Raw genomic sequence first — 26076 nt, forward strand, 5'->3', positions numbered from 1 at the left:
AGCTAGGGTTTTCAGAAATCAACCAACTAACACGCATTACAAATACAATTTGTAACTGGAACAATAGAAATATGCAAGACTTTTCTCAAGTTTAAAATGTGACATTGTTTTTGTTATCTTCATTCTAATAATGAGGCCTTGTATCTTTGTTAGAAATCAGTAACTTCTTCAGAGGAAGAACTTAAATGATTAAAAACAGAAGAGAATGAACATACATACATACATACATACATTATATGTATGTATGTCTCTTCTATATATAGAATAATTGAAATAATAGATTAATTTAGAATAAATATCTCATTGGAAATCAAAGAAAAAGAGGATATTTATGAACAACTGCTTCGAAACCTCCAGCTTCTACATCCAGACTATGAATTCATATTCATACCAATTAGTTGAGCTACTTTCACCTTGTCTATATTTCAAGGAAACATTAACAGGTTGTTTAATAAACTGAATATGGAGTCCAAATATCCTTAACTTTAACTGTCCATGTATGCATCATGATCATCATCATCGTTGTTTAATATTTAGGTTCTATGGTAGCATAGAGTGAATGGTTTGATGGGATCCAACAAGCCTGATAGCTGCATTGATTTTCAGTGTCTACTTTAGCAAGATTTCTATGGCTGGATGCTCTTCCTAATGCCAACCACTTTACAGAGTGCACCAGGGGCTTTTATGTAGCACTAGGACTGATAGAGTCAACAAGTAACAGGCACTCCAGTTATAACAAGGAGGGTTCCAGTTGATCTAATCAGTGGAACAGCTTGCTTGTGAAATTAACGTGAAAGTGACTGAACACTCCACAGACGCATGGTTAAGTGGTTCAGGTATTCATCTCGAGATTGTAAGACCATTAGTTCAATCACTGGTGGCACATTGTGTTCTTGAGCAAGTCACTTTACTTCATGTTGCTCCAGTTCCCACAGCTGGCAAAAATGAGTTGTACCTGTAATTCAAAGGGCTAGCATTGTCACATTCTGTGTCACACAGAATCTCCCTGAGAATTACGTGAAGGGTACACATGCCTGAGAAATGGTCAGCCACTTGGACATTAATTTCACAAGAAAGTTGTTCCATTGATCAGATCAAGTGGAGTCCTTGTCATCAATACTGACAGAGTGCCAGGTCACCAAGTTACATGCAAGTTCAGAGAATCAGGGTGTATTATTGAGGTGGGGGGTGACATTGTGCGAGGGGTAGAGAATCTAAATTATGAAAGAGGGTCAGGAGCAAGTGTTTTGCTGTAGAGAAGATACCTGGCTACCCCAACAGGAAAGGAAGAAAGGATGGAGATGAAGTATTAGGGTGTACACTCATTGTATACGAAGGTGGATAAAGAGGAACATTATTAAATGATTCATTTCAATACAATATTACTACATATAATTAGTTATAAGACTGAATATTTATCACTCATAGCTTTTCCACAGGTACCCACTAGTTGTCTTAATATATAAAAGTGAATATATGAGGCAAATTGTGGGCCATAATTTTGCACATAGATAGAAAATTTTGTATAGGACCACATTTTTTCAAGGAGCTGATCATAGGATGAGTGAAATTTTCTAATAATTTCTGTAAATTGAGGCAAGGTAAGGAACTGCTGCCAGGTCTGTGGCTATGTTAACTTGGACTACATTATCTGACTTGGCCTTTTAAAAAAAATAATATGGTGAAATTTGAGAGAAATTTGACTGCTATTTCCAGCAAGTTCAGCAATCACAAAGAGACTCATTAGTTCATGAGAACTTTTTATTTTGAGCTTGATGTCGGATTGAAGTGCAACTATGGGGAATATTGAAATGAGGTAAGTATGACGTCATCTGCAAATGTTTTATGTGAGTGTGTGAAGGTCATGTTGGTATAAGTTAAGAGCTATGAGTAAAAAACATAACAGTGAATATGTTGTTCAATGTAAAGTGGGATTGGCCACTGAGAAACAGTCTGAAAGCCAACATTTCTTTGTTGTTCAAAATATAATGAAAAATAAAATATTGTGAAACATTTGGATATAAAGTATTGTTGATCTGCTGCTGCTGCTGCTAGTCTTGTCAATAATGTGAATCAGTTCAATCACTGAGTTTGAGATAAAATTTGAGAGGAATGTCTCAGGGTTGACAAACATGTAACTTCTCACTGGATTGTGTCCTAAAGTACTTCATTGAAATAATAAAATTATATTAATTTTAATCTAAGAAAATCTCCTAGTGATTCATTGAACTGCTTAGTATCACATCCATGGCATTGAATGGAAGAGAGAACTTTTATATGGTCATTCAACCAGCCAAACATAGCAATCAAGTTTCCCATAAATCATATCCTACCACCTCATAAGATGGAAGTAAAGATTCAACAAAGTAATCCTAAGCATACAAGATGTAATGGTCACATGTGGACTCTTAGTCTACTGGATCAGGGTTGAACAGCTTTAAAAAACCACAACATGACACCCCCACCCCCAGCAAACAGGATGTCAAAACTATTGCAGGTGTTACTTGATAAACATGTACAAGTTATTTCCTCATTGAAACCTGTTAAAAGACATATTTCCTGTTTAGAAACACATTGAACTGCTTGATGTGGACGTGAACAGGTAAGTCAATATTTCTCTCCACATTCTCCATTAATTTTGTCTTGGCTCACAGAAGAAGAGTCTATTTTGCATTTTAGTATTAAGAACAGGTATTAAGACTCAATAATGAAAATAACATTTCTAAGATCTAATTCCAACATATAACAATAAAAGCAGTGCTTATTTTACACTTTTCATCCTTTCATATATATTTTCCTCATACAAAATGTAGTTTTTGCTTGTGTGTATATAGCAAAAAAAAAATCAAGTGTAGGGGAGGTAATTCTTGTGTGTATGTCTGTGTGCTCAAAGAGAGAGAGAGAGAGAGAAGAGAGAAGAACTGGAGGCTTACAAATATGTTTTTAGAAACACATTTTTAGCCTCGCTGTGAAAAGTAGATATAGAGGCTAAATCACGTTTTTCTCTCATTAAGTTAAAGATAGCGAGTAGTCTGACAAGTTATTATTTTTTTGTTCTGTTTTTTTTCCACTTTGGAGAAACTTTCAGGCAACCCAGGGACGTTTGGGTCATTCACCATTCTTACCAGTTTATTTTGAAGTGCAGTATCTCCCATCCAACCACTGGCTTTATAAATCATAGCTCAAAGCTGTACCAGTCTCTCCTTTGAGTATATTTGTGACATCAATCGTTTTTGCCCTCATTTGTTTTCTTTTTAATTCCTTGTTGATTGCATTATTCCTAACAGTGTACAAGAGAACTAAACTAGTGACTCGTGTTGCCAGATGAAATTTTAGTTGTTCACTATCTTTCACCTTTTTATTAGACCAAACAGTAAACAACATCTCTCAGCTAGTCACTAACTATATAAATTGAAACTTAAAACTGTCTACACACCTTAGTCAGCAGAATACAACCTGTGTAACTATCCATTGTCCACTCTGTGCTTTCAACCAGAATTCAGCTAGGATAGTAACAGTCAGAATCTATTCTAACTTCAGTTGATCAAAACAAGACACATTAGTGCTGAACAATAGATTGATTTGCTGTATCTCTGTTCAGATAGGCTAGACGCTATGTATGATAAATTTTGCTTCTTTTTACACTTTAGAAACATTTCTTCCATATTACACATGTGATACAAAAATAACTTTATTTTCAAGAACATATTTATAGTGCTTATTCTACCACTTTAGCAGAAAAAACTTGTTCTCTTTTAGTGTTATAAATGAAAATTGCTATATTTTCTCTGTTGGAGTATCATTTAAACCAGTGTCTTTACAGATTTTTAGAAGTGAACATATGCTGTTTAAGCACCTTTATTTATAGTACCACTGATGCTACTTATCCTACTTATGGAGAGGCTTATTCTTCTGACGACAAGGAAAATTGAATTATTATAATTTATTATAATTTATTGCTGTTGTCTCTTATCCATATTTTATTGCAGTCACTGGCTAGTTATTCATTTTTCTAACTACAGCAAAAATAGTAGCTTCTAACTAATTAAAGTATTCATAAACACAGATATATAATTTATTGCTGTTGTCTCTTATCCATATTTTATTGCAGTCACTGGCTAGTTATTCATTTTTCTAACTACAGCAAAAATAGTAGCTTCTAACTAATTAAAGTATTCATAAACACAGATAAAAGTGATGAAAATTACTGCTGCTTTCCTAGCAATCTAGATGAGAGCTACATAGTGGCCCTCACATAACCAAGAAAAGTATTGTCATCACCAGTTCACTGGATGGTCGAGAGAGCACCTTTCTCAGCTATGCATTGATTTATTAAGTTGAATATTTAACTCAAGTTTTTTTTTTTCTATCAATGTTGCTATTGAAAATTGTTACTATTCTCTGTATAAATTATTACAATTTAAACCTATGCTTTTACGAATTTGTAGGAGTGAATATATACTGTTTAGCCATATTGTTTGGTCATATTGACTTATAGTACCACTTGAGTCAATAGAAATCTGTTCCTCTGGTAGTATGTGGAAAATAAAGAGGATTATTATATATAAGTTATTATAGTCAGTTGCTTCTCATTTCTATTTTCAACATTAGTGGCCTTGACATTCAATCCAACTATGAATTTTCAAATTTGTGCTCTAAGTTGCTGTTATTGCCATATTCAAATAACACCAGTTTGTCATAAATCAGCTTCATTCTGCCTCTTTTCAATCTTAATGACCCAAATTTCAGGTTATCACATGTGGTACCCCATTGTCTTAGCAGGTAACAGGATGTCAGAAACTACATGTTTCACTTTTACTATCAGCTTGCAAAAGCATAGATCACCCACGAAGTACAAACTGCTGCAATTACCAGGAAACCCAGATCATCCCAAACACCATGAAGCACCATGAAGACACCAAGAACAAATATGAACTCAACACTATTACCTCAACACCATTACCAGCTTATTACCTTTCATGGCTGCAATTTACGGCACAGAATTCTACAACAAACTTTTTCAATTTACAAACTGGCTCAGTTTCAACAGAAAACCAAACTAGTCAGTAACTGAGAATGTAAACTCACATATAAATATATGCAAAGACACCAATGCCATTGTTAATTCACTTTCTATAGAATCACATGTACAAAAATATGCATCATGTAGACTCACTTGCATTTTATGCATTCATAATGCAAACTCATTTGTATTTATGAACACATCATGTATATCCCACTTGCATCTTATGCATGCATATATAGTATTATTCTGACAGCCCTTCAGCCAAGTCACTATCTGTTGCATTCAATTCACTCTTTCAAATGCTTTTGTAACATCATTTGGTTTCCTCTATCTTTGCTTTTGCTTTGATCCCTATTGACTGTTTCCTTCCCAGCTATCCAGAGGGAGACTAGACTAGTTATTCTCACAGAGTCAGGTGGAATTTTTCTCTATTTATCACTGGTTTATTGGACCAATGAGGGAACACCATTTTTAGTTAGTTATGCATTGATTATATATGTAGAATTTACAACATTCTACTCTCTGCCTTCAGTTCAGCCAGAGCAGAGTGAGCTGTTTCATTGTTTACAACAACTAGAGAAAGCTGTTTTCTCCCCACCCCCTTCTTTCTTTCTTTCTTTCTTTCTTTCAGCCAGCCAAGCGAAGTAGGTCAGCAACATGTGTGAAATGTTTGCGTCAGCAATAATAGTAGTCTGTAGTGGTCATTTGATTATATAGCTGAAGTTTAGAAGTTTCAACTCAAGCTACCATTGATCTTGACTGGGCTGTGACCAATGCGTGGCTGTGTAGTAAGAAGCTCACCTCCCAACCACATGGTTCTGGGTTCAGTCCCACTGTGTGGCACCTTGGGTAAGTGTCTTCTACTATAGCCTCAGGCTAACCAAAGCCTTGTGAGTGGATTTCGTAGATGCAAACCAAAAAAAGCCCATTTTATATATGTGTGTATATATAAAATTTAATTAGAGGATGTGTTAATCTCATAAACGGATAGTGTTAGTGCCCTGAGAAAAAAATTGGACATAAGCATCAAAAGTGGTGTGCAAGAGAGACGACTGCACTGGTATGGTCATGTGTTATGTGTGGATGAGGACAGCTGGTGAGGAAGTACCACACCCTAGCGGTTGAGGGAACCTGTGGAAGAGGTAGACCCAGGAAGACATGGGATGAGGTGGTGAAGCATGACCTTCGAACATTGGGCCTCACAGTGGCAACGACAAGAGACTGAAACCTTTGGAGATATGGTGTGTGTTTGAGAAGATCCGGAAACTAAAATGAGATTGCAGCCATGGCCGATAGCAGAGTTGCATGTCTGGCCCATTTAAAAGTACCCTTGTGCAACTTTCTCTAGAAAGAAGCTTTGCGAAGAATATTGATAACAATGTTTCATTGTCATAATTTTACATACGTGTTAGTTCAGCGAAAGTAGAAATGGTTTCAATATACTCTTATTTTGTGACACCAAGACAGAATGAATCAATCACGGTGATTTAGTTCTGAGAACGTCTAGTTGGCGAGCAATGACAAGTTCTGAAAACTAGGATACTAATCACTCTTAAGAAACTAAGGCGATCTTTAGGCCGATATTTAGGTAATCGTACCGAAAGATCGCCGAAACTAATTGAGTCTTATTCTCGGTTCTTCGGAAATTTGTAGATGGGTGTAAAATGTTTTTTTTTTTAAATTAAAGAAAATAAAGGAAACCAACTATATTTTATTTAGAGAAATCCATATAATGAAAGGGGGTCTATGTTAATAGATACATAAATTATAAAAGAAGATAAATGCTCTAATTTCTGTTCGGATTAATTAATTAATTATCGAGGTAAAAATAATGGAGTCAAGAAATGCAGCTTGCACTGCCATCTGGTGGCCAATCGAAGAATCACTGGTTTATAAAAGAGTGGATGCAAGGGAGATAATCTTTTAAACTCTAGCGACAACAGACAAACCCAAGTCGTGAGCAGACGTAAATCTGTTGTTGTCTCTCATCGTTTGGTATTATTTATTTATTATTATCACAAAGCTTCTTCTTCACTCACTTTTTATATATTACTAAGGCGGCGGCGATTAACTAATCCAATTTTTTTTCTTTTCCCGACAAAGGTAAGGAAATTTTTTATGATGTAATAACGTCTGCTTCCTTTTAATAAGAAATATAGTGTTGATGTCTCATTGCATTTTTTCTTTACAAAAGCATAAATCAAACCCTTTTACTTCTTCTTTTCCACATTTCTCTCTCATCCTCTTTTATTTTATTTACATTGTTTTATATTGTTGGGTTTCTTCACTAAAAATAAACCAAAAAGACATAACAAAATGATAAATTAACATCTATCAAAGTATATTAATTGCTATATGTGTATATATATTATTATAGTCTAAACACACGTTCTGTTCCTTTTCTGGCGTAAATGATTTCTTTAAACATTAAACAATTTACTTCAAACCTTTCGAATTAAAAAACAAAAGGACAAGATTTTTTTCTATTAGTTGTCAGAAACGTCTGACAACATTAATATTAAATATTTTATTATATAGATTATTATTATTATCATGCTTGTGTGTAAAACCCTGCGGCGTGGAGTTGCCGGCAAAATAAGTTTGCACCGTAGTTTCAATTCTCATTTCAAAGTAATTCACTTCGCTTTTTTTCTTACCAATAAATACACCAAAACCACACAAACTCTTCTTCTTCTTTTTGATCCTAACAAGAAATAAAATCATTAAAATCATATAGACGATGTAATCGTGTTTAATGAGATGGTTTCCTTTCCCATGTTATTAAATCGCCGATTGTTTAATTTTCCTCTCTAAAACATTCTCCAGTCTTGTTGTACCTTAATGCCACAAACACCATTATTATTTATTATTTTCGGCTGTATATTTAAATATAGACCGTTGCTGGCTTGAGGAGTATATCACGGTACCTATTCATTACCAACTATTTGTGATTCTTATATATTTTTTTATCGAATTCCATTATATATATGTGTATATATGTATATATATATATATATATATATATATATATATATATATATGTGTGTGTGTGTGTATATATATAAAAACAGCGGCAGCAAAATAATGCAGTTATTTGGACGACATCTCATTGGTTTTTTATTGGTTTGCTTCGAATAAAATGACCGGGGTGACTAGAGAAATGCTGTATTTTCTATGAAAAATAATTCAAGTGGGCGGTAGAGATTATCATAAAAGTAAGCAATTGACGAATTCAGTTCTGCAATGCGGTTTCGATTCTTGATTAAATCTTCTTCTTCAGCATCCTCCCTAATAATGTAAGGGATTTTGTGTATAAAGTTAAACCTAGTCTACAAATCATTTCCTGGTACCGTTTACATCGCTTTATGACATTAATGCTCTTTTTCGATCAAAGCTTTTGAAATTCTTTGATTCTAGAACAGAGATGCATTTTTTTTATCCAGCGATATAGATGAATAAAATATAAAATAGTGTTCTATATGGGTATAACGGATGGATTGATAAATGGATAAGTTAAATATATTGAAATATTCGAGCTCTAGAGGTTGATAATTAGCGAACTTGTAGAATTAATACTGGACCATAAGACTCTCTTATTTTGTGTTATAATACTTACACAAAATTGTTTTAATAACAACAGAAAAGTAATTCCATCGGCTTCTTTCTCAACTAACGTTTCATCTTCAGTATCACATTCGTCGTACTCTTCTTAAAAGATGATATTAACACCCACACACATCTACTTATATTCCCTGTATTATATAGATCTGTACACAATATTACAAATACTGTCGCGCTAATGTATACTGAAATGTGCATAGAATTAAGAGAATTCTATAAACATCGATATGTAATCGCAGATAGTGAAGAAAGTCACCGAGAAGAGAGGCGGACAATCCTTGGCTACGCAGTCATTCAAAGGAATTTACAGATATAATAATTGTGCACTAACATGTACTTACACATACACACAGATAAACATGCATGCATATATATGCCATACAACTACTGGCCTTCTCACATTCTACTCTTGTGACAGAGAGATCCTTCAGTATATTAAGTACACAATGATAGTACTAACGTTCATACAAGAAGAGGCATCCCGCCAGTTTGTTTCATTATAACTTCCAGAAAAATGTATATTTTTAATGAAATTTTCTACAAATGCCTTTCAGAGTGTGTATATTACGATTATATCGGAATTTCATGTGAAAAGAAAAACAAAACTGTTCGCCTCGCACACATACATACTGGCATATATTACATATATCCACAAAATGAACTTGAAATTTCGGAAAAAAATTTAATGTGTCCGTATGGTATATGTTCGTGCTCACCATTCTTCTTTTCAGATCAAATTTCGATTTAATCGTTATTACATACTCAGAAAGGTATTTGTCGAAAATTTCATTAAAAAATACCAATTTTTCTGAAAGTTATGAGGAAACAAAGCTGATTCGTGCGAATTTTCAGGAACTCCTTTCTTCATCCCACGGAAAATTTTTTTCGCTACAAATTCCGATATAATCGGAAACTACACCATCTGAAGCATATTTGTTGAAATTTTTTTTTAGAAATATACATTTTTCTGAAAGTTGGGAGGAAACAAAGTCGGTGGTGGGATCACAGTTATGTGTGTGTGTGTGCCAAAGAAGAAATTCCTGAAATATATTTGAAGGAGACGCAATTTAAAATTACTATTCACGACTTTTTTCATTCTCCTTTCGGCCTCTTTGACTAAATTCTTTTATTAGATTGTAATAAAGACTTTAATTTTACAAATGATCACACATGAAAAGACGATGACTAACGAAATCATCGAAAGTTTACACCTGCCTAAGCACCAGGTTTCTCTCCAGGGTAATTATTGGATAAGCTTGAGCTGCTTTTCATTTCCCTTCACCTGTTTTCAGGTAATAGTGCGTCATACACAGTATAAACTGTGACGGTGTGTTACGCTCTGGAGAAGCTCGCTCAGTCTGAGAGACAGGCATATCAATGTTGATATTTGACTGCGCAGAAGTAACTACAAAATCATCTCCAAATTACATTTCTTCCATCTTAAGGAAGAATAACTAAGTCTGAAAATAAAAAGGTGAGATGGTCATTGTGAGAACACAAGGCCTGCTTGATTGGGGATGACTCTTGGAATTCAACAAAGCTGACTTCTATGACAGTTCCAGGTCAGCTTTGACCCAGCATACCTATAATCAAAGAGGTTTAAGATTTTTTTTTTTTAATGTTGCTGTATAACGCAAATTGGATATGTATGTATAATGCTTTTACAAGAGTGATGACAGTGGTTTCACCTGCTAGCCTTTATCGTACAATCATCATCCTATGTCTGTTTTCCATGCTGGTATGGGTTAGATGGTTTGACTGGATTTGAGGAGCCCAGGGCTGCATTGTGCTCCATTTCTGCTGTGACCTGGTTTCTATGGCTGGATGCTCTTCCTAATGTCAGCCACTTTACAGTGTGTATTGGGTGCTTTTATGTGGCACCAATACTAGTGGGGTTGCCAAGTAACTTGCAAGACAGGAAAGGACAAAAGAGGAGGAGATGGAGAAAAAGGGAAGAACGGGAAAAGCTCTCTTCACTAAGTGGTGTTGGTGATGGTGAGATATTTGAGAGGGGATTCTTGTGCCAGGAGCCTTGCTGAAACATAGCTATCCCACATTTATATAAGGGTGGTTAGGAGTATCTGGGTAAGATGGTAGTGATGGAGTGCCAGAGCAAGAAATCATATGGGCAGTAAATCAGGAGGGAAACAGTTTATAAAAGTGTGAGAGGGAGTGTGGAGTACCAGATGGTCAGAGGAGAGTGAAGAACAGGAGGTGCTGCTTGAAGGGAAATATAAATATATGGAGTAAGGTGTAGGGTCGGCATGACATAGTCCTTCATGTTATATATTCTCCAATTTCAGTAACCTTTCATTTAATTTCTGTGCATTTTTTTTTTGTACTCCATATTGAGGACAAGTATGCCTTCATTATTCCAAATACATTTCTCACCAACATCTTGGTTGTCTCTCAGTCCTGAACACTTTATGCCTCTGATCTTCACATTGTGGGACATATGTAAAAATCTTTTCCTTTCTGCCTCACCCTTAGTTAAATGTACCTGTTGCCTAGACCTCCTAGCTGTTAGCTAATGACCTCTACTACCTTCCTTCCAGACTTTCCAAGCCTGCCTCTTAGCGTTTACTGCCCTATCAATTTTATCCTTCTCATACCATGTTACTTTTGGCTGGGCCGACCTGTTACCCTAAGCAGGTTAGTTCATAGAAATTCCTAGTTATCATCTTTGCCACAGGAATCTAAAGTTGTCTTCCTACAGACATATGCGTGAATTAGAATTTCTCTGAATCTAGTCCCAGTTATAGGATCTTTTAGTTTCCATGTCTTCCTTCACATTCTGTTTCTGTGTAGCTCTGACTCTGAAGCCACCATCCACCAACCTATGTTGCATCATGCATTCTTTACCAGGAAAAGTTCCTGTACTCACAACAGCCTCTCTATCCCGTTTCCTTCCGGGAATGTAATCTGTCTGACTTTGGCTTCTGTATTTCCCAGATTGGTAGGTGATGAGGTAGTTGGTGCCTTTCTTGAAGTATGTCTTGCAAATTGTTAGATCCCATGTATCACAGAACTCTAAGAGTCCTTCATCCTTTTCATTTCTTGAATCATACCCATAGTCTCTATATATGTCATGTAAGTTGTCGTTGTGTTGGCCCCAGCTGGAATCACCAGTCACGATAATGAAGTTGCTATCAGCCATCATTGAGTTTGTCTGCAGAAGAGTCTCATAGAAGGGGCTCTTCTGTCAATCCTGCTTGTGGGACATTGCCAAAATGTTGTCTCAGTTACTTTTCTCTCCATTTCTCACCTAACAGTATGCCTACCCCATCCCTCTTGTCACTATTTCCCAGAATTTGTCCTGCTGTCCCTTGCTTGAGGTTCCTTTCCATCTTGCCTCTTACATCCGCTCATCTTCACTCTAGCATCTCCACAATCTCATAAGACCTACTCCAAAGATTCCAAACGTCACTAAGAGTACCATTGTTATGTGTATTCACTATGACTTTTATTAATGTTACTGGCAGGGAGTTGATGTAGGGGTAGTTGTATCCAGTGTATGGGATGAATGAGCTGCAAGGGATACAGAACACAGTCACAGAGTGTGGGTGATAGGCTTGTTACTGATAAGGAAAACTTTTAGTACACATGGTGGCAGTGGGTAAGGGCGGCCACAGTGAGAACCTTCAAGCCCCAAGGGGATGACAGAGGCATTGGCTTAACATAATATTATGAGAAAAGAAATTGTGATTCCACAGTATTTCTGTGTGGTCCTTGTATAACTGACCGGAGTGGGAATCGTCATCATCATCATTTAACGTCTGCTTTCTATGCTGGCATGGGTTGGATGGTTTGACTGAGGACTGGCAAGCCAGGACGCTGCACCAGGCTCCAATCTGACAAGGTTTCTACAGCTTGATGTAGTGTAGTGGATGCTTACACGAGGGCCAGTCAGGTGGCACTGGCATCAACCATGCTTGAATGGAACTTTTTATGTGCCACCGGCATCAACCTCGCTCGAATGGTACTTTTTATGTGCCACTGGCAACGACCACACTCAAATGGTGCTTTTTATATACCACTGGCATGGGATCAGTCAGGCAGCACTGGCATCGACCACACTGTCACCAGATTTAAGAACAGCCAATATATTGTTACAGCATGTAAAATTTATCATTTGTTGAATCCTGAACAAAAAAACAAGCAAGAAATAACACCAGTAAACAGTTTATTCTTTTTCAAAATTTGCCTTTACATTTCAATTAGAAGGAATTACTGTTTTAACAATTAAAAAATCTAAACAGTTTATGTACTACCTGCAAAGAGACGTATATTTACAATGCTTGGATCATATTATTGAATGAAATAAACAGCCCTGAAGTTCATGTTTAAAGTTTATTTTCAATTATTTCATGAAACTACAAAATGGTAGAAACTAAGCAAGAAAGATTGCAGGTGACTTGCATTTTATTTAGTTATTCATTTGATTTTGATTAGCTGAAATAACAAGTTGCATGTTAGTGGCAAATGTTTTACTTCAATAAACACTTTGTTGTGAATTGCATTAATGACCTTAAACAAGGTACTCGGTCCAGGATAATGAAAGCATTCTTTGGTCATAATTGTTGCCTATAATTGGCAACATATCAATGGCAGTGCCAACAAGATTTGGAGAATTAATACTGCCTGATCAATTTGATTGAATCCTAGTTAAGATATCTTTCAGTTAGTGCCAGAACACACACACACACACACACACACACAAAACAAAAAAAACTCAACAATTGCATTGATAGTAAAGAAATAACTGGTTTGTCCATCTGTAAATCAGAGGTTAAGACTATTAAGTCTCTGTAATGGTCCACCCTAAAGTGTTGGAGAAAATGAACTCTGTAGAAATAGTAGAAACCACAATGTCCTCAATAAAATTGAAGAAACAGTCATTGCCAAAAGGACATGCTTTCTGACTCTGAAGCAAATGTTATCAAGAACCAATAGATCAATGTTATGAAGGTTTGAAAGATGGTCAGCTGGCATCAGCTTGCCAGGCAGAATACTTAGCACCATTTTGTCCATCCTGAGTTCAAATTCCATTGAGGTTGACTTTGCTTTTCAGGATAGATAAAATAAAGAACCAGTCAAGCATTGGGGTTGATGTAATCAACTTACCCACTTCCTGAGAATTGCTGGCCTTGTGACAAAATTTGAAACCAATATTATGAGTTTGAGTGATTATGTGCGTATTTTCTGTGTGTTTGCGCATGATTGTTATCATTTAACCCCATGTCAGCCCTGATTGAAGTATGATCAAAGTAATTCTAACCATGGCCATCCACCCTGCATTTGTAGTACCACATTATTCAATGTGCTACCTTTTAAATTAAGGTTGGGTCTAATTTAAAGGAGAGTTGGCTGCTACTTCTAGCAGTTCGAGAGACCGAATAGAAATATCCTTGACGTGTGTTCAAGTATTTTTTTTTTTTGTGTGCGTCAATGTACAGGGTAACCTTTTTTGTGTCTGTGTATGTAGGGGTACATGTGCTTCAAAAGAAAAGAAAAAAAATTGGAATCTGACTTTTTTCTTTTTTAGTACAACATATTTCATTTCTCAAAACATTTTTTCTGTTGACCAGTTTAGTGGCCATGGAAAATTGTTTTGATATCGATACTGTGCTGTGGCCAGTCTTTTTTAGGGTTTGTTGTTTAAAACAGAAGGGTGCAACTGCAGCATTGTTTATATTTTTGCTGCTGTTTATGTAAATAAGATGCCATTTCTATTTGCAAAAGTCATTTTCATGCATGAAGTTTACCAGTTTTTCTTTCAAATCATCAAAGACCACTAGTTCCTTGTTCTCCACCACCACTAGTTGTTATTGATGTATCGATTTACTACCTGCTGTAAATATCCGACTATGTACAGGTATGGAATCTCCTTGAAAATTTATCATCATCGTTTAATGTCTATTTTCCATGCTGGAATTGGTTGGACTGTTTGACATGAGCTGGCAAGGCCAGTAGTCTCACCAGGTTGCAGAGTCTGTTTTGGCATGGTTTCTACAGCTGGATGCCCTTCCTAAAAACAGTTGCTTTATAGAGTGTACTGGGTGCTTTTTACATGGCACCATTGCTGACAGTCACCAAGTACCTCGCAAGACAAAATCCTCTCAACAGGGAAGGGGAGTAATTATCATTTTGATAAAATTGTAAATAATGATCCAACCTAGCCATAGGACAGTTGTTTATAAGTATCAAACCTTTTATATGAGATGTCTAGAAAGGTTTCCTTGAACAAGTACCAGAGAGAAAAGCAGACCCGTGATTCAATGTTACATAAAATAAAATTGGTCATGGGTCAATAATTTGTTCTGACAATTGGTGTTGTATGATGAAGCAGAAATACTACTATAAGGTAGTGCCGGTGGCATGTGAAAAGCACCATCCAAATGTGGCCGATGACAGTACCCACTGACTGGCTCCTGTGCCGGTGGCACGTAAAAGGCACTATCCAAATGTGATCAATGCTGGGCCCGCCTGACTGGCTCCTGTGCTGGTGGCACATAAAAAGCACTCACTTCACTCTCGGAGTGATTGGCATTAGGAAGGGCATCCAACTGTAGAAACATTGCCAGATCAGATTGGAGCCTGGTGCAGCTGCTGGCTCTCCAAACCTCAGTAATGATGGTTGTATTTGACCAGTATTTTGTTAAACCATGGCAGGAATTTCTTCGATCTTGCTGTCATACAAAGAGATTGAGTCCTTTTGATCTTGTTCCAAGAAAAATTGAAATTAATGAATTTAAAGAACTTTTCAATGATTACTTGAAAACCATTTGAATGGAGATGCCCCATGTATATGCATGGTGGTGCTTGAACATTTGAAACAATTATGATTGCTCTTCATTAGCAATAATTATCTGAAATTAATTTTGTGATTTTGCTTCTTCTATAAAATTATTTTGATTTGTTGTCAGTTATGGTCAAGCATTGACCCACATTTTTCCACTTTGCTTAAAACTATTGCTAAAAGCTGTATTGTCTTTAGTTTAAAATTCTTTTTGCTGAATCATTATTATTTTGATATGATTTAGTTCTGAAAAGAAGGCTCAAATTTGTGTGAATGATTTATCAATTCTAGAATGAGCAAAATTTGAAGCCATAAAAACTATTGATTGAATAATTTTTCTTGTTCTTACCTTCTGATGGAGCCTCTATGCAGTGTTCATGTCTACAAATATTTATCTGTGTTGTCCATCTGCCTAGAATTTTCTTTCATGTTTACATAGCTGCAAGCTGTCACATCCACTCATGGCCTTTTCCCCTTTCTGTCTTCAACTTTCTCTCTCCCACATATCTCTGTCTCTGAACAACATGTTCACATTTAAACTCATTCCTACGATATATATTTATCTAATCTCCACCCTCTCCATATCTTTTTTAGGTCCTCCTCCTCCACCACCTCTCTGTGTTTCATTACCTTTCTTTCTGTATGTCTTACTTTTTTGATTTCTCTCTTTGAATTCTGGGACATGTTTTATTGATCTTGATTTAATTGAAATTTTAGAAATTACATATGTTACATATGGAAAAAGAATATGATATATTGTCAATCAATTGATACAATATCAGTAGATTGCTGCTACATTTTTGTTGTCTTTAAATTAAATAATGTTTCAACTCTTTTCTCTCTCTCTCTCTCTCTCTCTCTCTCTCTCTCTCCATACTCTTGATATTATCATCATTTAATACCTATTTTCCATGCTGGCATGGGTTGGATGGTTTGACAAGAGCTGGCAAACCAGAGGGCTGTGCCAAGCTCTCTTGTCTGTTTTGGTGTGGTCTCTATTGCTGGATGCCCTTCCTAATACCAACCAATTTACAGAGTGTACTGGGTGCTTTTTTTTTTTTTTTTTTCGTGGAACCGACACCAATTGGATTACCAAGAAAACTGCAAGACAAGACAGTCCCCTCGATTGGAGGGAATAGTATTGAGGAAGTGGAGTTGTGCCAGTGGTAAGAGGTTAAAAGAATACTGGAGAGGTAGAACAAGGTGCCTTGCTGTAGAAGAGACACAAGGATACTCTAATTGGAGAAGGGGGACAAAGCTGGGTGAATAAGCATTAAATGGAAGGTAGAAGAAAAAAGCAGAAAACAGGAAGAATGGATGAAATCGTATCACAAATGATAAAAGATCAAATCAAGTGTTGATATGTTATACACACACACACACACACACACACACACACACACGAATGTGTACAGAGAGAGAGAGAGAGAGAGACATCGGTTTTGGCAACTGAGTGGAATATGCTTTATTAAAGCTAAGACATTGTCCATTACTTTCACCATTCCAGCTTGAAGATTAACTTTCGTCATTCATATCCTTTACTTCCTAAAGTTTCAGTTAGTTGATTTTATTGGAGTCCTCATCATTACCTGGATGTTTTCAAGCTTTTAAACACTACTAAAAGGGAGTTTCTATCTACTAACTGCACGGATGATCAAAACTCTTCAGTTTTCTCAGTTACACATATGAGACCCAGCTGTGTTGATAGAAACTGTTAACCTGTTCTGATGTTTAACAGGACTGCTTAGCACTTTGACTTCTTCCACAATTTCTACTTAACCTACCTTATCTGTAAAATCTCATTTCCTATCTGTCATTTATTTCCTTTTCTCATGAAACAGGTACACCTGGCATTTTTTATCAATTTTACCTTTTCTCATTGCCAGTTGCTCCTGCTACTTGTTCAAAAATATTTAAATATTTAAAGTCATTGAACATTTTAAATTGTTTTAAAATGTCTGTTGACCATGTCGAAACATGACTGTAGACTTTGATTTTTAGATGATAAAGTTCATTATCAATGTTTTAATGTTTGTCCACTCTTTGCATAGCTCAGTTTTATAAATATATCAACACTTGATTTGGTCTTTTATCATTTTGATAGGATTTTATCCATTCTTCCTGTGTTTTCTGCTCTTTTTTTTCTTCTACCTTCCATTTAATGTTTATTCACCCAGCTTTGTTTTTCCTCATTACTTTCTCATACCATACACACTCATCTCTCCTGTATGCATAAAAGGATGCATTTATTGTCCGGCTTTTTTCAAAGTTCAAGCCTCTTTCTAATGCATATCATGTCTGCTTCATTTCTCTCTAATTTTTGCAAATTTTTCACATTCAATATCCATTCCTTTATTTCATACTGTCTTCTTTACACAGGAGAGAGAGAGAGAAATCCTTTGCAAACATAGACAATAAGCCTTTAAGTGTCTTGCAGTCTTTTAATCTTGCTACTGTACTCTTACTGCAACTACTCCAGGGTTATCTTCATAAGTTATCAACTGAGGTGTATGAAAAGTTGATACATATGACTACTACCTTTGCAGACCAGCAGGGGTTCTTGGACCACAGGCTGGGGACCACTGTCCTACAGTATTTAGTGGTGGTTCAAATATAATTGTTATTGACAGAGATCCTCATCATCATCATTGATGTCAGTTGTGTCCTGGAGAAGATCATCTCTCAAACATTTAAGCATCATCATCATCCTCTCTCAACTATAACTTGCATGTGCCATTTATCCCATTCCATTCCAGGCTTTTGTACATGTTTCTGGAACGACACTCATGATTCCTACATCAATGACTCATAGACAACTCCTGTTATTCCTGACAATGTTTGACAAGCTGCTGCAGTCTTCTTCTTCTTCTTCTCATTGCTCGGTAAGGCGGGGAGCATGTTTACAGTTGCTCATTGGTCATTTTCTGTATTAATTTGACATTGGAAACCATGCAGAGTATCTGAGTGTATTAGCCGTTGAGGGACATGGTCATGGATTTAGTAAGGACCTGCCAAGGAGGATTGTCTCCACTGCTGTTTCCCTTTTTTTTTGTTTCTTTTGGTTTTGAGGTCACATCTCACCAGTGTTAGCTTCCATTCTTCTCTGACCAATAAAAATAATAATACCAGTAATTAGCTTTACGACTGCATTTCAGAAGTTGGTTGGTTGGTTTGTTGTAAATAATCATCCTCGACTTTATCATATGATTTCTTTTTAAATGCTGACAAAGATTAATTCTGTAAGATGAATGCAGATGTTGACAGAGATTAACAACCTTCATATTCATCTTGAGTTGTCTGGTAAACTTATAATAACTGTAAGAACAAGGAAATATGTGAACAAGGCAGTCTATGTAAATATTTTCCTTGAAATGAATTGAATGGAGGTCACAGAAACTAAATTCTTCATTGTTAATTCTTGTAAGGAAATAGCCATAGAGTGTAACAACCTTGACATGGCAGTAAAAAGAAATTAATGTACTGGAATTGTTGTCTAATTCAACAATTATTGAATTGTCGACACATTATCAAAGGCATTCCAACCATGACCATCAGTTTTAAAGGAATAATCATTATTAGATTATCTGTGACCTTTTTGGTGTTTGAAGGAGATTTGGCTACTATTTCTTGCAGGTCACCTGACCTTATTGGTTTGTTACGGAGTTTAATGATTGATGCAGTTGGCTTTCTTTCTTCCCTTTTCACTTAATAAGTTATATATTGAATTTCTTTCAATCAGATATATTCCATCTTGTGCATTTTAAGATAAATTTCAGTCATCCAGTATGTCCTTCATTTTTAGGATGGTAGCATATGCTTTAAATGAGATTTGGCAGCTGTTTCTAGCAGCTATAATCATATTATTTTTTTAAATAGCATATCTCAAGTTACATTATCCAATGTGTCCCATCATTTTAAAGATGGTACGATGATTTTGGAAGATTTTGACTACTATTTGTTGCAGGTCAAACAACCACTTTGTGGCTCCTTTCTAAGAATTATTTTGCAGTTAATATGTTACCTTTATAAACTGGTCTGTCTATCCAACAGGATACATATCCTAAGGAAAGTAGAGGCTGAAAGCGAATACTAAGGGGAGAACCCAAAAGGATTTGACTGTCAGTGGTCAAGCAGGAAAAGGGTGGGTGAATGGAGAAACTGGGAGGGAGAGAAGGGTAGAAAAAGGTAGAGTGAGGGAAGACAAAACGTAATGAGGAGAGAAAGTTAGGGAGGGACAGAGGAGAAGGGAAAATAGTTGATGGAGAAGGACAGAAGAAAGAAATGGAAGCAATGTGAAGAAAAACAGAAATGCAAATAGATAGAAAGGATTAGAGAGAGAGAGAGAGAGAGAGAAAAGGGGATAAATAAAGGAGGGGTGTACAGAGAGAAAGGTAAAGTGAACCCAAGATAAAATATAGATGACACCTGTGTCTGCTTAGAGACAGCCAATGTTAAATTTTACTGCCCCCAACCTTTTTCCTTTTTACATGTTAAGGTCATCTCTACAGATTATCACCAGCACTGGTTTTGTTATGGTGTTTTGTGTCCAAGACATCAGATATAAACAAACGAGATCGAAAATGAAAAAATGGGTGATGGACGTATATACCATATGTTGGGAGTTTTTGTTCCTTCATTAGCATTCTTTTGAAAAAACTGACTGGTTCTTCCATGTCTATATTTAGCTTCCAGTGTGGTATTTTGTTGGTAAAAACAAGCTATAATTTTGACAGTTGATAATGTCAGCTGTCATGCCTAACAGATCAGACAATTTCATACAATTAATTCTTCTGCATATTTTTGTCAAGACCGCATGTATCACAAAGCTTGATCTGCAGCTAAAATGTTGACTGGATAACTCTATAACATAAAGACAGCTCAGTTTTCCTGTTTTATTTGTTTAGTTGGTTTTAGAAAGAGGAGTAGCATGCACTGCTATTTCAAAGTTTTTCTAGATCAGAGCATTGGATGAGGACAGGGGAGTTATTGTTTCATTTGGGTTGGAAAAGAGTTGTGTTGCTGCCAGGGCAGATGCGATTGAGCAGAGCCATGGCCAAGTGACACGGTTTGAACCACAGATTTGTTTCACTTGTTATACTATCAAAGTCTCTGCCTAATGACTACATTGTTGCACACTCTGACATGTATAGAGTGCAGTGTGACAGTCCTGGATATATTGCATTTTCTTCACTAACCAGTCTGTTTTAACATACCTGTAGATTTTGGTGATGGCTACAAAGATGGTATTTCAATGTGATGTAGTTGGAGGAAATTATTAAATCTGACAACTTAGAATCCATTAATATTAGTCCAGTTTTAGTCTCACTCATCATTACCATCATCATCATCACCATTTTATGTTCTCACATAAACTTGAGCTTCATCTCTTTTAAGGAATGGTTGGTGTTAGGAAGGGCATCCAGTTATAGAAAACTATGCCAAATCAGACTGGAGTTTGGTGCAGCCTTCCAGCTTGCCAGTCTTGGTCAAACTGTCCAACCCATACCAGCATGGACAACGGACATTAAATGATGACAAATCGTGTTATAACCCATTCTGTTACTATCAGAATTTGATGCCTCTTTAGTTGCTTTTTATTTCTCTAGTGCATGTATCTTTTGTCCTTGTGTCAGTTTATCTGTGATACGATATCTATTCATGATATTATTATTACTAGTCATAGTTCATAGGAAATACCCATCTCCTGTCATAAATACCTGATTAACTGGTGCAGACCTACTTTACTGGATAGTATCAACTTAGTGACTATCTTTTCTCATAGCTCTGCTATTTTCCTTACATTCATATCCTCAGTGACTTCTTCAACTACATAGGCTGTCAACAGCTGGTTTGTCTGTTGGGTCTATACAAGGAAAACATGCGACAATATGTCCCATTCCAAGAAGCACAACCTGTCTGATCTTGTCAACTATTGTCCTATTGCATTCATTTCTAAAACCTCAAAAGTCATGTAGACAGCCATCGACAGCAACTTTCTCTGACAATTTGAATCTCTCTCTCTCTCTCTCTCTTTCTCTTTTATGATCACCATTATAGTTTTCATAAAACTAGATTTACTGGAAACTTGCTCTCCTGTGTCAATGGACTTCCACCTCAAAGAAACTTGGTGAAAGCATCGTTATTACCTTCAACATTAACAAAGCTTCGAGCCAAGCCTGACATGCAAATCTCCTGTCAAAATTACCTGCCTGTAGTCTCCATCCATCTTTCATCTCTTGGATCATCAGCATCTTATCTGATCACACTTTCAGTGTTTACTGATACGGTTAGCTTCTGTATCCAACACTTTATAACTGTGGTGTGTTTCATGTTCGGTTCTGCCTCCACCCTCTTCCATCAATAGCCTACATGTTGCCACCTCCAATAATGCCTTCATTCTTCTCTATCTTTTAGCACTCAAGTGTCATCCACAGACAACCAAATCTGCACTTAATCCATAGATACACACCAACATTTAGCTTGCAACCTTTATGGTTTGGGTTCCAATTCCATTGATATTTGCTTAGTTCCTGTTGTCCTGGAGGTTGATTCCGTCAATAAGCACCCACTTCTCTCTCTCTCTGCACACATTTTACTTTTATAGTATCAGTGTATTTTGTTGTAGTCAAACATGTTTCGTAATGATGTACTTGTTGAGAAGCTTGCTTCAAGTAAAACTGCATATTTTGAAATTCTTCTCCAGTTGAAGTTATTGTCAAAATAGACATGACCAATGCTGTGCAGCCTTCTCTTCCTGCATTTCATGCCAGCCTATGTGAAGGTCAAAGTTTTCTTAAAATAGTTTATATTTCTGAGTATTTATTTATATTGACTGAAAGGTGAATATTTGTGTTTGTTGTATTCAGAGCAGCACAAAGGAAACATTGAAACCATAGTGACACAAACTGAACAAATGTTATACAGAAGAGGTTCTCAAACTGACAAATACCGGCATCCCTCTCCACCTCCAAAATATTTGTGAATTGACTGTCCCTCCTTTCTCTTTATTAATGGTGTGACAAAATAGACTTTTGTCCAAATAATTCTTCTTCACTATTTGTATTTGATAAAGTAAAAAAAAAAAAAAAAATGGAAACCTTCCTGGTTGTGTGGGTAAGAAACTTGCTTAGCAACCCGGTAGTTTTGGGTACAGTCTCACTGTCTTCTATTATAGCCCCAAGCTGATCAATGCCTTGTGAGTGAATTTGATATGTGAAAACTGTGTGGAAGCCCATTATATATACAAATGTGTATCTCGCTTTGCGTCTGTGTTTGTACTCCCCCACCCCACCATTTGGGAAGTATTGTTGGTTTGTTTATGTCGCAAAGACTTAGTGGTTTGGCTAAAGAGACTGATAGAATAAGTACCAGACACAACAGAATAAGTGCTGGGATTGATTTGTTCAACTAAAACTCTCCAAGGCTGTGCCTTAGCATGGCCACAGTCCAGTGACTGAAACTAGTAAGATAAAAGATATCTGTTCACTTTTCAACCCCCAGACACCTCCACCCTTACAGATCGAGCAGGACCACCGACCTGAAGGCAGTTGCGATTTGTCTGTTAAGACCCTTAGATTCCATGCCTTGCTTCCACACCTGAAATTTTTTCTCTAGGTCAGGTAGTGATTCAACTTTAAGAACAAGATCATCAGAGTAGAGGTGCTCTCAGGGGCAGCTGGTCTTGAATTCTTCCGTTTAGGTCTGGAGGACTAAGATAAACAAGAGGGGGCTGAGAGCTGAGCCTTGGTGAACTCCTACCTGTGCACCATGAAACAGAATCTGAAGACATATTCAGACCCTGCCTGGGTTTAGGAATCATTAAAAAAGAATTTAACTGGAAATTAATAGTTTCTCTTAACTTCCGCATTTCTCTGTGCCTGGGGGGGGGGGGGGGGTATGTATTTTATCTCTGTTTACAAAGTCTCTCTCTGTATATCCTTATCCTTAACCCTCTTCTTGTATAAGAAACTTGATTGTAGTATGGTCTCTTTGATTTATTGAGTACTGCTTGTTTTAGGCTAGACAAAATGTCTCCTCCCACATGCAGTATTGATTCCTAATTCAACTCAATTGTTGCAGATCTCTAAGAATCCACTGATTTATTCAGTTCTCAAATTGTATATATATATATATATATATATATATATATATTTTTTTTCCCCACTCTCTTTCGTTCATTCACTCATTCTGTCTTTCTCTCTCCTATACCTCTTGTCATGTGTACCATCTCCTCCACCCCACCTTATGTTTTTGCTTTAGTTAAACATCTCCAATTGAAATACTTCCTCCTCCGCAAAATTATTATTCCCTCCTTTCAACCGCTACTTTCTGCGTTCTGGTACCTTTTCTAACCCCTTTCTCTGTAGACTAGTGCTTATCTGACTGCTGACTGATTTTATTGATTTTTCTGATAGCCATAACATTTGCTCTAGCAAAAGGAACAGTTTTTATTTTCCTCTTGACTGTTAAATTTGGGTAAGAACACCATCTAACCATTATTATTGTTTGTTACTATAATATTAATTAATAACTGCCAAATGGTTGAGAAAACAAAACTGATTAACTCTTCAATTTCTGAGTGTTTTGTTGCAGCTTGTGTGTGTGCTGCTACAATTTCCTTCCTATTTATGTTTAGGATTCCTTACTACAGTGTTTCATTCTATCTCACTTGTTTTTTCTTTTCTCTAGATTAATTTGCTTAATTAATAACTAATATGAACTTGTTTTATGTTTCTTCTTTCCAGACTGGTACACCATGTCTGCCAAAGCAATTTCTGAGGCAAAGGGGAAAGAGTTATTAAACCGCCATTTGAAAGATGAGGCTGTGAAGAACCGTGTCGTAACCATTACTGAGGATACTAACTGGGATGAAGTGGAACAGAATAACCGATGGCTTTTCACTGAGGTAGACTGTTGTTGATTTATGCAAATGTGTGTGTATGTGTTTATTGTAGGATTGTTTGTAAAAAAATAAGAAAAAGGATCAGCCCTTTGCTGAAGGCCTCTCTGTATTGTATCATGTTGTTACCTTTCTTCCAAGTAGTTTGTTTATGTACAATCATTTCAAGGTTATGTCCTGTTTTTCAAGGTCAATCTTTTATTTATGAGATAATTCTATCTGAATTCTAATATTTCTTTAAACATAAATGTATTTATTATTGGTTACTTTAGGTAAAAAAATTGAATCACTTTGTCTCTCTTGAAATGAAATAATTTTAATAAGGTACACTATTGAATTTATGTGTATATCTATAGTTAACGGCTACCAGCATATTTCAAGAAAAGACTGTTTTTAATTAGATTAAAAATAACTTTTATAGAAGTGTTTGAAAATTTCAAAGGAATTAAATTCTGTTTTCATGGTTTTTCTCCTCAATAACACAAAAAACAAAAAGGACAAATTATTGTATACTATAAGGATAGTTTTTTTTAATAAAAATGTTACTTTATAGATAATGCATTTTAAGATTTCTAAATAATTTATTTAAAATGTATGTCTATGTACACTGCAGCCGCTAGTTGCATGTCTTTTTTTGTCTTGTGAACATTAATTCAAATCAAGTTTTAGTCAAGACTATCTATTAAAAGTTTGATTTTTAAAAAATATTATTCATCTGTGGATTGACTGAATGCCAGTGCCCCAGCATGGCTCTGACCTTTGGGGCTGGAAATACATATAGGCATAAAGGAATGTATAGGTAAAAAGCATTAATCTACATTTCAAATCATAAATTGACCAGTATATCTTTTGATCTATCCGAAACCTATTCTTTATTTAGGTCAGTGATTCTCAAACTAGTTTTTACCTATGGACCCCTTTTGATTCCTGTTTTACTGAAATGGACCCTCACAGCCATTTGATGTTTCAAAAAAAATCCTCTTATATTTTTATGATTAAATATTATTAGCAATTGTGTTTAAAAAAATGAAAATATTTTGAGTTTTGTAAAAGCTGAGCCAATTTATTGCACTTAAATTTGAACAAAATCTTGTTTGGACCTCAAGGATCATATGGATCCTGGCTGAGAACCATTTCTTTAGATAATTTTCCGTTTTAATTGATTTTCAACTTTACCTTGTTTGAACCTTGTGGTACTGCAGTGTTTAATCTTCACTTTCTTTTCTTCTCGGTGTTAATTCTTTTGGGAATAATTTCTATTTTTACTAGGTTGCCCACTCAGTTCAATTAATAATGGAAATATTCAAGAGTTCGGAGGGGGTTTAATAAACTATCTCTAATTTTATGTCGGAATGTATTATTGGCTTTGATTTACTAAAATTTCATGCTAACCTTCCTGTTATGATAACATCTTGATAAGAGATTTTGAATTTAAATATAAACATTTTTTTAGCAGGAGGAGGAGGAGTCTTGGGTGGGTTGGTATTAAAGAGGTTAATCTTGGTTATGCTTGCTCTGTTCAGCTGGGTCAGCTGTTGACCTATCAGCAACCAATGAACTTGTTGCATTTTATAGGATGTTTAATATAAATAACTATCAACTTGCTCACCTGACAAAAATTTTGTCTAACCAGTTTTTTTTTTCTTTCTTCTTGCTTTTCTTTTCAACCATGTCTCTAAAATAATGTCTCCTCTCTATTACAGTTAATTAACTTCACTCTTTTTCTTAATT

The 26076-nt window shown here is 35.9% G+C and overlaps 1 protein-coding gene across 8 annotated transcripts in view; it reads left to right on the forward strand.

Annotated features, from left to right (window-relative positions):
- Positions 1 to 2571: 2571 nt before the first annotated feature.
- LOC106879485 (ATP-citrate synthase) overlaps positions 2572 to 26076 on the forward strand; it is a 69815-nt gene continuing 46310 nt past the window's right edge. For 2 of the 8 annotated variants that reach the window (XM_052970337.2, XM_089356928.1), the window contains exons 1-2: positions 2572 to 2602; positions 24191 to 24351. In XM_052970337.2, coding sequence (XP_052826297.1) covers positions 24202 to 24351 — 150 coding nt within the window. In that variant the 5' untranslated portion in view covers positions 2572 to 2602; positions 24191 to 24201. Of the gene's footprint in view, positions 2603 to 6958; positions 7130 to 23837; positions 23922 to 24190; positions 24352 to 26076 lie in introns of those variants that run through there. The other 6 variants (XM_014929084.3, XM_014929086.3, XM_052970338.2 and 3 more) reach the window with 3 other exon arrangements.

This window comes from Octopus bimaculoides, chromosome 9 (assembly GCF_046866305.1).
Source record: "Octopus bimaculoides isolate indiv1 chromosome 9, ASM4686630v1, whole genome shotgun sequence".
In the NCBI taxonomy this organism is placed as follows: domain Eukaryota; kingdom Metazoa; phylum Mollusca; class Cephalopoda; order Octopoda; family Octopodidae; genus Octopus; species Octopus bimaculoides.